Raw genomic sequence first — 12,604 nt, 5'->3', positions numbered from 1 at the left:
TGTTAAGGGAACTTATCTAAGAAAAAGAAGATCAAAACTATGAACAGTAAAATGACAATGAACTGACAACTATCAACAGTTGAACCTAAAAAAACAAAAGCAAAAACATACCAAGCAAACAACTAGAACAGGAACAGATTCACAGAAATAGAGATCACATGGAGGGTTATCACATGGAGGGGGCGAATGGGGCAAAAGGTACAGGGAGTAAGCAGCATAAATAGTAGGTACAAATTAGGTTGAAGTTAAGAATAGTATAGGGAATGGAGAAGCCAAAAAACTTACATGTACGACCCATGGACATGAACTAAGATAGGGGAAGGATGGTGGCAGGTGGGATACAGGGCAGAGGGGAATAAAGAGGGAAAAAATTGGGACAACTGTAATAGCATAAAATATATCAAAATTAAAAATAATAAATTTAGCTTCCTTACTAAACTTGTATTAACTCTGATAATTTAGGTTAATTTATTAATTTCCAGGAAAGCAGTTTATAATCTGCAAACAATGATAATTTTGTTTCCTTCCAGTGGTTCATACCTACTACTTTCCCCACCTTTCCAGAACACCGTAGTGACGTGGTTACAGTGCCACGCTCGGCGTACCGCTGCCCTGAATGGGCAGGCCTATTTAGATATTAAGAACATTTCCGACTGTTGATTGGATATTCTTTACCATGTAAGGGAGATATTCTTTCAGTTATAGTTTATTTACTAACACTTTTTATCAGGACTACATATTAAATTTTATCAAAAGCTATTTGACACCGATCAATTATGTTTTTTCTCTGATTTATTGACTTATAGTAACCCTAATCCTAACCCTAACCCAACAGATTCTTTTTGCCTTCCCTGGCAGAGGCTGTCTTTGGCGTTTCTTGCCTTGGATAGCTTTAGTTAACCAGGTAGTATGTAACAAGCACCACTGTTTAAACTGACTAATGGAAGAAGTATTTTGAAGTAAAATTTTCATTGCTTTAACAGCAATTTAATATAACTTAAATTCTGTGGTAATAAAGATTCTATTTCTATTCTTTCTGGCCAAAATAAGTTATATAATTTCTGCCTATTTGTACTTCTGTCCAGGAATTTGGTTACAATGGTCCTGGCAGATTGGCTAAAGGTTGACACGTAATTCCCTTTCTGAAGAGACTTTGCTTCAAAGGAGTAAATCCAAACCGTTGTCCTGTTTACTTCTCACCCCGCAGTAACTCACTGAAGAATTTTTTAATGATTTCGTCTGGCCCAGGTTTTGGTTTCCAAGCAAAGGATCAAAAGAAATAAAGTGCTGAGGTCCCTTCTCTGGCTAAGTCCTCCCTCTCTATCCCCTCCCCGCTCCATTCTCCACAGTAGAGGAATTCACTGCTGAGGTGGAGCAGCTGCTCCAGTTGGGGTCCCAGGGCGCTGGGACACTTCCTACAGATCTGAGAGATTTATTGAGGCCAGCAGCAAAAGCCGTAGGCTTGTGAGGCCCCTGACGGCTCCTTGGCTCTCCTCCTGCGAGGTGCTAACTGGACTCCACGTCACCCACGTGTGCTGAGACCACAGCACCTGCGGCCCTCCAGTGGCCATGTGGGGATTGTGCCCACAGCTGGGAGTGAGAATTTAGGGAAACTTGACCTTCCTGTGAGCACTCATAGACAAGGTCAAGAGATAAGCACTTACCCTTGTTTCTTCAAGGAGCCTGTATGAAAGAAGATTTCTGTCAGTTGTAATAACTTGAAATTCGGTGTTTTGAAGTAGGATGGGAACAATTTAACATGTAAGATGCCACTTCACATAGTAATTTTGAGCTAATCTCTTTAGATGATAGAAACTAAGACTTTATTGGGGGCAATTCATGTCTGTTAGTATATACTTAAAAACTTTGCATTTCACAACAAGTGAATTAAAAGTCTTTTTGGCTGTTAATTATGGCACAAAAATGAATCTCATCAGGATTTTTAACCTAGGAATCCTTTTTGTGAACCCAGTGGCAGGCCTTCCATGGTGCTACTGCGTAGTACTGAGGACGCGGGATGCAGATGTAACTCCCTTTTGGACTTCTCCCGATGCACCTTGGTTGGTCTTGGGTTCTCAGGCACTGAGTGGTACTTATGGCTACAGATGACAAGCTCAAATTCTGCCTGAGAATCTCACAGAAGAAAATGTAGAGCGAGGCTTCAGTCAACTATCAGACATACAATCTCCCCCGTCACTTCCTGGAACCGCATTCTGGAGAAACCCCAACTATCCGAACTCATGTACACTCATATGTAGACACCACTGTACTTACACAGTCGGTCTGTGATTTTTGTCTGTGTCTTACAGTTTTTCATCTAGCTATGAGGTATAATTTTAATGTTATTGCTTCTCAAAAGGTTATGCAGTGAATCATAATAGAAGTAGCTAATAAAAAGTTACTTCAGGACTTCCGGCCAAGACAGAGGTGCAGGTAGACACACTGTGCCTCCTCGCACAACCAAAACAAGGACAACAGCAAATTTAACAACAAAAAACAACCAGAACTACCAGAAAATTGAACTGTATGGAAGTCCAACAACCAAGGAGATAAAGAAGAAACACTCACCCAGATGGTAGGAGGGGTGGAGACGGGCAGCCAGGCGGGGAGGACTTGAAGCGAGGCGGCGGCTGGCGGAGCGGTGGTACCACATTCACATGCGGATAAACTGGGAAGAACAACTGGGGAGCAAGACAGACCCGCAACCCAGGGCTCCAGCAGGGAAATAAAGCCTCAAACCTCTGACTGCAAACACCTGTGGAGGTTGAGGCAGCAGCGGGAGAAACTCCCAGCCTCATAGGAGAGCTGGTTGGAGAGACCCACAGGGGCCTAGAACGTACACAAGCCCCCCCACCCAGAAATCAGCACCAGAAGGGCCCACTTTGCTTGTGGGGAGCAGGGGAAATGACTGAAAACTGGCAGAGAGCGGAGCAAGTGGCAGTGTTCCCTCTTGGACCCTACCCCACGTACAGCGTCACGACGCACCAACGTCAGTTGCCCCACCCTGGGAGACATCTAAGGCTCCGCTCCTTTATGTAACAGAAACGCCAAGATGATGACAACAACAACAACAACAACAACAACAACAACAAAATGGCCCAAATGAAAGAACAGTTCAAAGCTCCAGAAAAAATACAACTAAGCAATGAAGAGATAGCCAACCTATCAGATGCACAGTTCAAAACACTGGTTATCAGGATGCTCCAGGAATTCTCTGGGTACTTCAACAGCATAAAAAAGACCCAGGCAGCAATGAAGGTTGCATTATGTGAAATAAAGAAAAACCTACAGAGAACCAACAGTGACGGGAAGGAAACCAGGAGTAAAATCAATGGTTTGGAGCAGAAGGAAGAAAGAAACATTCAACCAGAACAGAATGAAGAAGCAAGAATTCAGGAAAATGAGGAGGGGCTTAAGAACCTCTGGGACAACTTTAAAATCTTCCAACATCCAAATCATAGGGGTGCCAGAAGGAGAAGAGGAAGACCAAGAAATTGAAAACTTATTTGAAAACATAATGGAGAACTTCCCCAATCTGGCAAAGGTAATAGGCTTTCAGGGAGTCCAGGAAGCTCAGACAGTCCCAAAGAAGTTGGACCCAAGGAGGAACACACCAAGGCACATCATAATTACATTTCCCAAGATTAAAGATAAGGAGAGAATCTTAAAAGCAGCAAGAGGAAAGGAGAGAGTTACCTACAAAGGAGTTCTCATAAGACTATCAGCCGATTTCTCAAAAGAAACCTTGCAGGCAAGAAGGGGCTGGAAAGAAGTATTCAAAGTCATGAAAGGCAAGGACCTACATCTAAGATGACTCTATCCAGCAAAGCTGTCATTTAGAATGGAAGGGCAGATAAAGTGCTTCCCAGATAAGATCAAGTTAAAGGAGTTCATCATCACCAAGCCCTTATTATATGAAATGTTAAAGGGACTTACCTAAGAAAAAGAAGATCAAAACTATGAACAGTAAAATGACAACAAACTCACAGCTATTAACAACCGAACCTAAAAAAAAACCCAAACCAAAAACAAACAACTAGAACAGGAACAGAATCCCAGAAATGGAGATCACATGGAGGGTTATCAACAGGGGAGTGGGAGGGGGAGAGAGGGGGAAAAGGTACAGGGAATAAGTAGCATAAATTGTAGGTACACAATAGACAGGGGGAGGGTAAGGATAGTATAGGAAATGTAGAAGCCAAAGAACTTTTAGGTACGACCCATGGACATGAACTAAAGCGAGGGAATGAAGGTGGGAAAAAGTGCGCAGGGAGGAGGTGAGTGAAGGGGAGAAAATGGGACAACTGTAATAGCATAATCAATAAAATATATTAAAAAATAATTTAAAAACTTACTTCATATAGATGTCTTTATATAGAGTTTAAATCAGAGTGAGTTGGAAACTAATTGTAAACAAGAATTCAGCTCCATTTCACAAAGATTTGTAGTATTACCAAAAGCTGAATGTATAGTTCTTCCATCTGTTCTTCCCCTTCCTGGGGGAAAGCTATCTTTCAGTGACTCTTGATAATTTGGGGATCATTCATCCAAGAAAAGTGGCCAAGGAAGTGAGCAAGCACAGACAAAAGAAAAAACACAAATGACCCTAAGTGGGAGAGTATTCACACTCACTTGTAATCAAAGAAATGAAGTTCTAAGATAAAAACTATGTTAACCTGATAGGTTGAAAATATTTAAAATAATCATCATCTCTGGTGTTGGCGGGTGTGGGGACATGGGAACATAGTCTCTTGGGGGCAACTGGAGCTGTCCTGCCCCAGGCAGTTTGGGACAAGGTAGCAAAACCCACAGATCCTTCCACCAGGTGTTTATGTGCTTATCAAAGCTCGTGGCTTATAATAGGGAAAAAGGCTGGAAATAAATGTTTGTCAATTTGCAGACAGTTAAAGGAATACTCTTTAGCCATTAAAAGTCATGAAGTATACTTCTATTTTTATACTTATTGTTAGACAAAAAATTAGGTTACAAAATAGTGGTGTGAAGTAGAGATAACCTGTATGTTATATGGAAGATCCAACTAGGGTAAATGCTCCCTTACCCACACCTCTTCCCCTCCAAGCAAAGCGAAGCACTCACTAGAAGACCCTATGGTAAATAAAAGTAAAGCGGTACGACAAGGGTCACTTGGAACATACTAGAATATTTCCATCACATTTTTTCATTGCTGGATGGAGTAATGGTAACAGATTACTTTTATACTGAGGGGAAAAAATTAAATTAAGCAATGGAAAAACCCCACGGTGGCAGGAAAGGGGCAGCAGTATCAGTTCTGAACGCGACTCCTGAGCCCTGCTCAGCCACGCCGAGTCCAGTTTTACCTACATTCAGGGCTTTGCATGTAAATAGTGTAAATTTGAAGGAGACATTCAAGGAAATTTTGCTTTATAGGAATTTAGGATTTTGCTGACTGTGGCTAGATGCATTTCCCAGTTAGCGGTGTAATTCACGGATTTAACAAGTGCAAAGTCATGTCACCATGCTGAGTTAGCGTCTGAATTTCTTGGCGGAAGCAGCTCAGTGCAGGTACACAATACACAATCATTCCACTGGAGGGGCCTTTGTGTACGCTGACTTCTCTAAACTAGGCAGAATATTGGCCTAGAAAAAAGGAAACTACGTCTCTTAAAATAATGGGCTCATTATTGTTATTATTATAATTTAGGTTTTTTAAACTCACAATCAAATAAATTTGACATAGTTGCCAGATATAAAAACTTTTAATTGCATCTCTCCCAAATGTGCTGATGTGCCAAGGGGTGTTAACTCACAGAGCACACTACAGGCAGCGTTTGCCTCTGAGGGATTTGTGTGCTAGTCTGGCCTCCTGAATGACAGAGGCGACCACGGGTTGTCCACAGGACACTAACTTCAGCATCCGCCCGTCTGGCCCATCCCCCAGTCTTGCTTGTTCAAGTTCTCTGGCTTGGTTAATGCAGCATGCACCTGGTTTGCTTTTTTATGTACTCAGGTTTAAAATTCTCTGTTGAGCCAGGAATATGCTGTATTATCTTCACTGATTTTTTGCTTCAGGGATTAAAAGCTATGAAATCTTTATTCCAAAGATAGACAAAACATTGACCTTTTACTGCAGTCACCTTCCTGGTCTGTCTGGGGCTTCTGCATGCTCACTGGTGTCTGTCCCCTGGAGGAATGGCGTTTAGTATGAGGCACAGCCCCTCAGTGTGGGAAGAAAACGGGCCCACAGCAACAGCCTAGGGTAAATGCTCCCTACCCCTTCCTCTTCCCTCCAGGCAAAGGGAAGCACTCATGAGACCCCGCAGTACATAAAAGCAAAGTGATATGACAAGGGTCACTTAGGACAACTTCTGATTTGTCGAACAGGACAAGAGCCGCATGTTCAGGGTGCAGTTCAGGGGAGAGTCCAAGCAGCAGGCGCTGGAGCGCTGTGACAGCTGCGTGCGGAGCCTGGCCCGGTATGTCGCCGTTCAGACGCCTGAGGGGAGCAGCCTGGAGCCTCGATTGGGCCTGGGCTCACTGCCCGCAGCGGACAGCCTCAGGGAGGGCTGTGTGCCGCCGCCTGGGGTAAGTAGGCTGGCACGTGGGTCATACTGGAAACCTGGCAGGGTGGTGCTCTCTGGGGGGCCAGAGTGACAGCGGGGTCTGTCAAGCCCATCAGTCTTGCAGACTGAAAGATGCCTAATGCTGAGTGACTCACTTACATGGAAGGTTGATTTTCATTGTAGCTGCTTGTAACCCTACCAGTGAGACTGGGCGGCACTCTGAATCAGTGCTGATCCAAGTGTGGCCCTTGGACCCCTCCCTGAGGCCTTTTCGGGGATCCACAAAGTCCATGTTATTTTCCTAATAATATTAAGACAGTATTTTCCCTTTTCATTTTATCAGTATTTGCATTAATGGGATAAGAGCATTGTGAGCAAAACCATTGTCCCCTTAGCACAAATGCAGGCAGCGGACCAAACTACACCCCATTCTCCTTCCACCACTGGCAGTGAGAACAGCAGAAGGGCTCGTGGTTCTGAAGCACAACACTGTTTCAGGGACAGCACCCTGCGACTGTGCTGGGCCTCAACCAGCCTTTCTTCCCGGAACACCGTCGTTAAAGAACAGTGTGGTGATTCAGATTTGGGTACTTGGTGGGCATTTTCTTACTAATGAATAGCGTGAGCCTACCGTCTCAGGAAAACAACTGATAGTATCCATCAACAGTGATTAACATAAGCTTCTCAAGTGGGAATTGGAGTCTGGATAACTTGTACTAGCCATTTGAGTTTCGCAGCTCCTACGCAGAGGACTTTTCTGACGCTGCTGTTCAGAGGATCTTTTAGAGTAACTGCATGACAAAACGTTCCAACGTTTGGGAGATTTGTATAGTTCTGTGAACTAGTGTCTTCCAAATGGCCAGATGCACACGGAGCTGAAAAATCACGCGCAGCTCAAAGATCTGTTCAAAGTGCAGACCAGACCTATGTGGGTTCCCATGCGACAGAGTCCATGGCTGTGATTTCAGATTCTGTGTTGCAACTAACCTTTAAGAAACTTTCATTTGCTGAGTTTTGGTGTCTTACTAAAGAATGTCCACCATTATCTGAAAAGGCTATTTTAAAATATGTCTGCCTTTTCTAGCTGCGTTAGCTGCGTGAAACCAGACTTTCTTCATGTACCGCAGTTCAGCCAAAGACCCGGGCCAGCAGACTGATGCAGAAGTAGACAGGTCCAGCTGTTCTCCATTAAGCTAGGCATTAAAGAGGTCTGCAAAAATCATTACACTTTTGTTTGAAGAAATAGTGTTTCTTCATTAAAACGTTTTACATATTAACAGTGGGTTCATTATTTTTAAATGAATTAATCAATATTTAAGTTTTCATTTTTAACATGAACATTAAATAGATGTAACTCTCAGACAAAAGCTGTGTGAGGGCCACTGATTTTCAGGGTGTAAAGGGGTCTTGTGATCAAAACCTTGAGTATCGTTGTTACAGAATTTCTCCTGGGAGGTCACCTAGTCCCAAAGGCTGTTAGAGTGAGATCTGCCTCTGCTCTTGGATTGAGATTCCAGCTTCAAGCTGGGTTTCTTATTTTCTATTTTGAGACATGATTTTCCAAACATGGCTTTCTGTAACTTTGCTCTGTTTGTTCCCCTTAAACTCACCGGACCAAGACAAGTATCTTCTGCTGGTTTATCAAGTTCTTGTCATTCATAATCGATGTGGGGCGAACGTAGATTGACCTTACTTACCGCACAGCCTTTCCCTTTAAGCATGCTGCTGCAAGGTTTTCTCTGGGGTGTGCAGTTGGCTGTCAGATTGTGGCGTTTTGGCATTCTTTCGTTTTTCTGCCTGATCTTTTTTGTGATGTTGTCAATGCTGAAGCTGCTTTTCTGGAAACCCTGGATCTAGTTTCAAACTTTGTGCCTACAAATGGAACGGGGTGGTTTATGATAAGGTGCTTTATTGCTTGTGATTCTTTGCCCTTCAAAGAGTTCCTTTCGTTTAATGTTTTACTGACCAGTTAGTAGATGCAGATTACAGAGCCCAGTGCGTGGGGTACCACTGGAACCAAACAGGGTCTCCGGATCTGAGAGCTAGGCCTGGAATGCCTTATAAACTAACGAGACTAAGTAGACTACAGTTACAGTTTATAGGTACAGAATTGCGTCACAGGCAGTAACAGATGGGGGCTAGGCCGCGGGCCGCAGCAGCAGGGGCAGGCTCCAGGACTAGTATTTTAGAGGCTGGTCCAAATATCTAGGTAGAACCGAACATGGCTGGAACCATTTCATGTCTTTTCTCAATTCTCTGTTCGGGGTCCTCTGAGCTGTAGTTGGGTGTTCTCGGTAGGTGACAGAGCACCATGTGCAAAGATTGTAGGCTTCGGAATCAGAATGGATCTGGGTCTGAATCACGGCCTGGTGAGCAGCTGAATGGTCTGATCTCACACAGGTCACAGAACCTCGTCTGTAAAATGGGGACTTCAAACGCCGCATCTATAGAAAGCACCTAGTATAACACCTGGCCAGGATCTAAGTAACATTATCTATGATGACCACTGTTGCCAGTACTGTTCCCCTTCAGATCTACCTTCCCCTGCAAATGAACACTGGAGCATCCCGGTCAGTTAGCAAGGGCGGGAGAAGCTGCAGGGAAGACAGGGTAAAGCCTAGGTTACTTCGCTGGAGTGCAGGCAGACCTTGTGAGGCACTGCCCAGGAGATGCCAGTCACCCTAGTGACCGCCCGCCCCAGGTGCACCCCGACTGCTGCTGTGCAGCTACGCTTGATGCTCCCTCTCCCCGAACCCCTCACTGGGTAAAAGCCATGGCCGAGTGCTGCTGTCCTGTATTCAGGGGTGTCATTTTCCCAATACCTATATATTTCCCTGAAATAGTTCCTTTCTTTTACAAAGAGATAACTCCTCATCTATTCCAAGTTCTTGAATCATTTCCTAGCTATTTTGGTTTTGCTTTTCATTGGCCTTGTAATTTTGCTAATTGTGGCTTAACCAGGTGTTTCTCAACCTGAGGGCTTCTAAGGTAACCCAGCCCACCCGAGGCAGGCAGGAAGGAGGATGGCAGTTCCTAGGTGAACTCCTTTCTCTGTTAGCAGCCAGGGGCTCCAGCTAGCTACTGTGTGCACTGAAACTTCCACTCCTGCACGTGGGTGCACCATCTGATCCTGGAGCCACCCCACTAGCCTTGGGGACTTTGGTCACATTCTGCTGTTCAGTGTTTGTGGCGTTTGGCTTCCAGCTGTTGTCTTTCCCAGTTGTGTAAAGAGCACGATGTAAGCTAAGTGGATGTGCACCCTAGGACAACATCAAATATCAGAGCTGAAGAAACACTAGGCACTGGAGACTTACTTTCACAGAGGACACTGAAGAGGGAAATGGGGCTTGCCTGAGGATGCATAATTCATCAGTATCCCTTCCCTTTTTGCTCATTTTTAATTTTAGTGATCTTGACTAGTTTTCTCTTTGTTCCTTCCTTCCTCTGTCCCCCAACCCTGTTTTTGATGCTTCTAGATGTATTTTTCTGCTAACACCTACTGACTACCAGCAAGTCAGCTTCCACAGAGGACAGGAAACAAAATCTGGCACCTCTGACTCTCGGCAACCAGAACATGCTGGTGATAGGCAGAGGTGCCCTCTGCAGATGTCCCTGGTTTCCCCCCATGACACAGCTGAGGTGGGCGCACCTGTCTGGAGGTGGGCGCTGCAACAGCCACAGACCTGCAGACCTGTGGCCCGGAAAGGTGGGGTTCTCGTAAACTCTCTTGCTGTTACTTGGGAGCAGCCGTCACCGCCCTCTGCCTCCAGCCTCCCCCACCACCCTGTTCATGGCGTCCGCCGAACACCCGCCTGTGCGCTACCCGAGAACAAGCCCTCACTCCCCAGCCCCCCACTGAGACAGCGCACACCGGAGCCCCCCCCCCCCCCCCCCCCCCCCCCCGCCCTTCAGGCTCAGCTCACCCCGCCAGACCACTCCTCCGCGGAGCCCAGGCCTGCACTGACCTGCGCCCCACACCCCTAGGCTGCATCCTAATCAGTGCTGAGCTGTGGGTTCTTGAGGCCCAGGCCTCCGCCTTGTTCTCTGTGGCTCACTTCCCTCCATCACCACAGTGTGCAAAACCACTTCCTCAGAACGTCGAAAACGAGATTTAAAGCTCAGTTTTATTAAAAAACATATGGTTACTTGCATTTTTAGTTTTCTGAGGAAATTCCATACTGTTTTCCAAGTGGCCGCACCAGTCTGCATCCCCACCAACAATGTACTAGGGTTCCCTTTTCTCCGCAACCTCTCCAACGTTTGTTGATTTGTTTATGTTGGCCACTCTAACCGGTGTGAGATGGTACCTCATTCTGGTTTTAATTTGCATCTCTCTGATGGCTAGTGATGCTGAGCATCTTTTCATATGTCTCTGGGCCCTCTGTATGTCTTCCTTGGAGAGGTGTCTGTTCAAGTCCTTTGCCCATTTTTTAATTGGGTTGTTTGTCTTCCTGGAGTGGAGTCCTGTGAGTTCTTTATATATTTTGGAGATCAGGCCCTTGTCTGAGGTATCATTGGCAAATATGTTTTCCCATACTGTTGGTTCTCTTTGTATTTTAATGCTGTTTTCTTTAGCCCTGCAGAAGCTTTTTATTTTGATGAGGTCCCATTTGTTTATTCTTTCCTTTATGTCCCTTGCTTTAGGGGACGTGTCTGTGAGGATGTTGCTGGGTGGAATGTCTGAGATTTTCCTGCCAATGTTTTCCTCTAGGACTTTTATGGTGTTACGACTTATATTTAAGCCTCTTATCCATCTTGAATGTATTTTTATGTATGGTGTAAGTTGGTGATAAAGTTTCATTTTTTTGCATGTAGCTGTCCAGATCTCCCAACACCATTTGTTGAAGAGGCTATTTTTGCTCCATTTTATGCTCCTGCCTCCTTTGTCAAATATTAATTGACCATAAAGACTTGGGTTTATTTCTGGGCTCTCTGTTCTGTTCCATTGGTCTATGTGCCTGTTTTTAAGAAAGAAGGAGCTTATACCCTTTGCAATGGCATGGATGGAACTGGAGAACATTATGCTAAGTGAAATAAGCCAGGCGGTGAGGGACAAATACCATATGATCTCACCTTTAACTGGAACATAATCAACAAAAGAAAAAAGCAAACAAAATATAACCAGAGACATTGAAATTAAGAACATTATAACAACAGCCACAGGGGAGTGGGGAGGGGACAGTGGGGAGAGGGGTCTATAGGAGCTACTATAAAGGATACAAGGACAAAATCAAGGGGGAGGGTAGAGGTGGGGGAGGGAGGTGGGACTGGCTGGGGTGGGGTGGAGGGAAGGGGAGAAAATGCAGACAATTTTAACTGAATAAAAATAAATTAATTAAAAACAAAAACAAAAACATGGTTACTTGCAATCATAGGGTTTCCCCGCTTTGCTTTTCTGAATGAACATGTATCACTTAATTATTTTTAGGTGACAAATCCCAATAGTCAGAAGCTGGGCAAGACCTGCTGCCCTGCAGAACCAGCCTGTGGCCCTGGGGCCTGACCAGGCTTCTGAAGACAGGACGCAGCAGCACCGGGCGCTGGGGAGGCCCAGGCACCCGGCAGGGCCTCCGACGTTACCTGCGCGTGCCTCTGCTGTGTACGGCAGGCAGTGGCCCGGCTGAAAACAGGACAGATGCCACCAACAGTGGTTTTCCCGATACGTTTTTCTTTGCATACAAATGCACGTTCCCACTTCTGTAATGGCCTGTGGTGCCTATGACTACACTCAGCTAAACCGCGGTTGTCTCGTTGCAGCCACACTGGGAGCCGGAGCAGCAGCAGCACCACGTGGCGGCCAGCACAGGCACTCCAGGAGGACGGGTCTCGGTGACCCAGCTAGCTCAGGTAGAGCCTCTTCCCATGTCTTCTTGTCACGAAAAACAGCGATCTGTTTATTAGCCTGGATAGATTACTGACATGGGAAGATACTCATAGTAAATGTTTAAGACGACAAAAACAGCACATGTGACTCGGTTTCTGTAGGAAACTCGTACCCAGAAAATACACAGGAGGGACATACACACGCTGACGGCGGCCCCTACTGTAGAACAGGGCTCTAC

The 12,604-nt window shown here is 45.2% G+C and overlaps 1 protein-coding gene across 2 annotated transcripts in view; it reads left to right on the top strand.

Moving 5' to 3' along the window:
* The window catches only part of REC114 (REC114 meiotic recombination protein), a 65,560-nt gene that overhangs the window by 51,764 nt on the left and 1,192 nt on the right, over positions 1-12,604 (top strand). For both annotated transcript variants that reach the window (XM_024557519.2, XM_024557518.2), the window contains 2 exons: positions 6,364-6,564; positions 12,300-12,389. In XM_024557519.2, coding sequence (XP_024413287.2) covers positions 6,364-6,564; positions 12,300-12,389 — 291 coding nt within the window. The remainder of the gene's footprint in view (positions 1-6,363; positions 6,565-12,299; positions 12,390-12,604) is intronic.

The sequence above is a fragment of the Desmodus rotundus genome, chromosome 7 (assembly GCF_022682495.2).
Source record: "Desmodus rotundus isolate HL8 chromosome 7, HLdesRot8A.1, whole genome shotgun sequence".
NCBI classification, from domain to species: Eukaryota; Metazoa; Chordata; class Mammalia; order Chiroptera; family Phyllostomidae; genus Desmodus; species Desmodus rotundus.
Note: the sequence above shows the minus strand (reverse complement) of the source record. Positions and strands in the feature narration are given on the sequence as shown.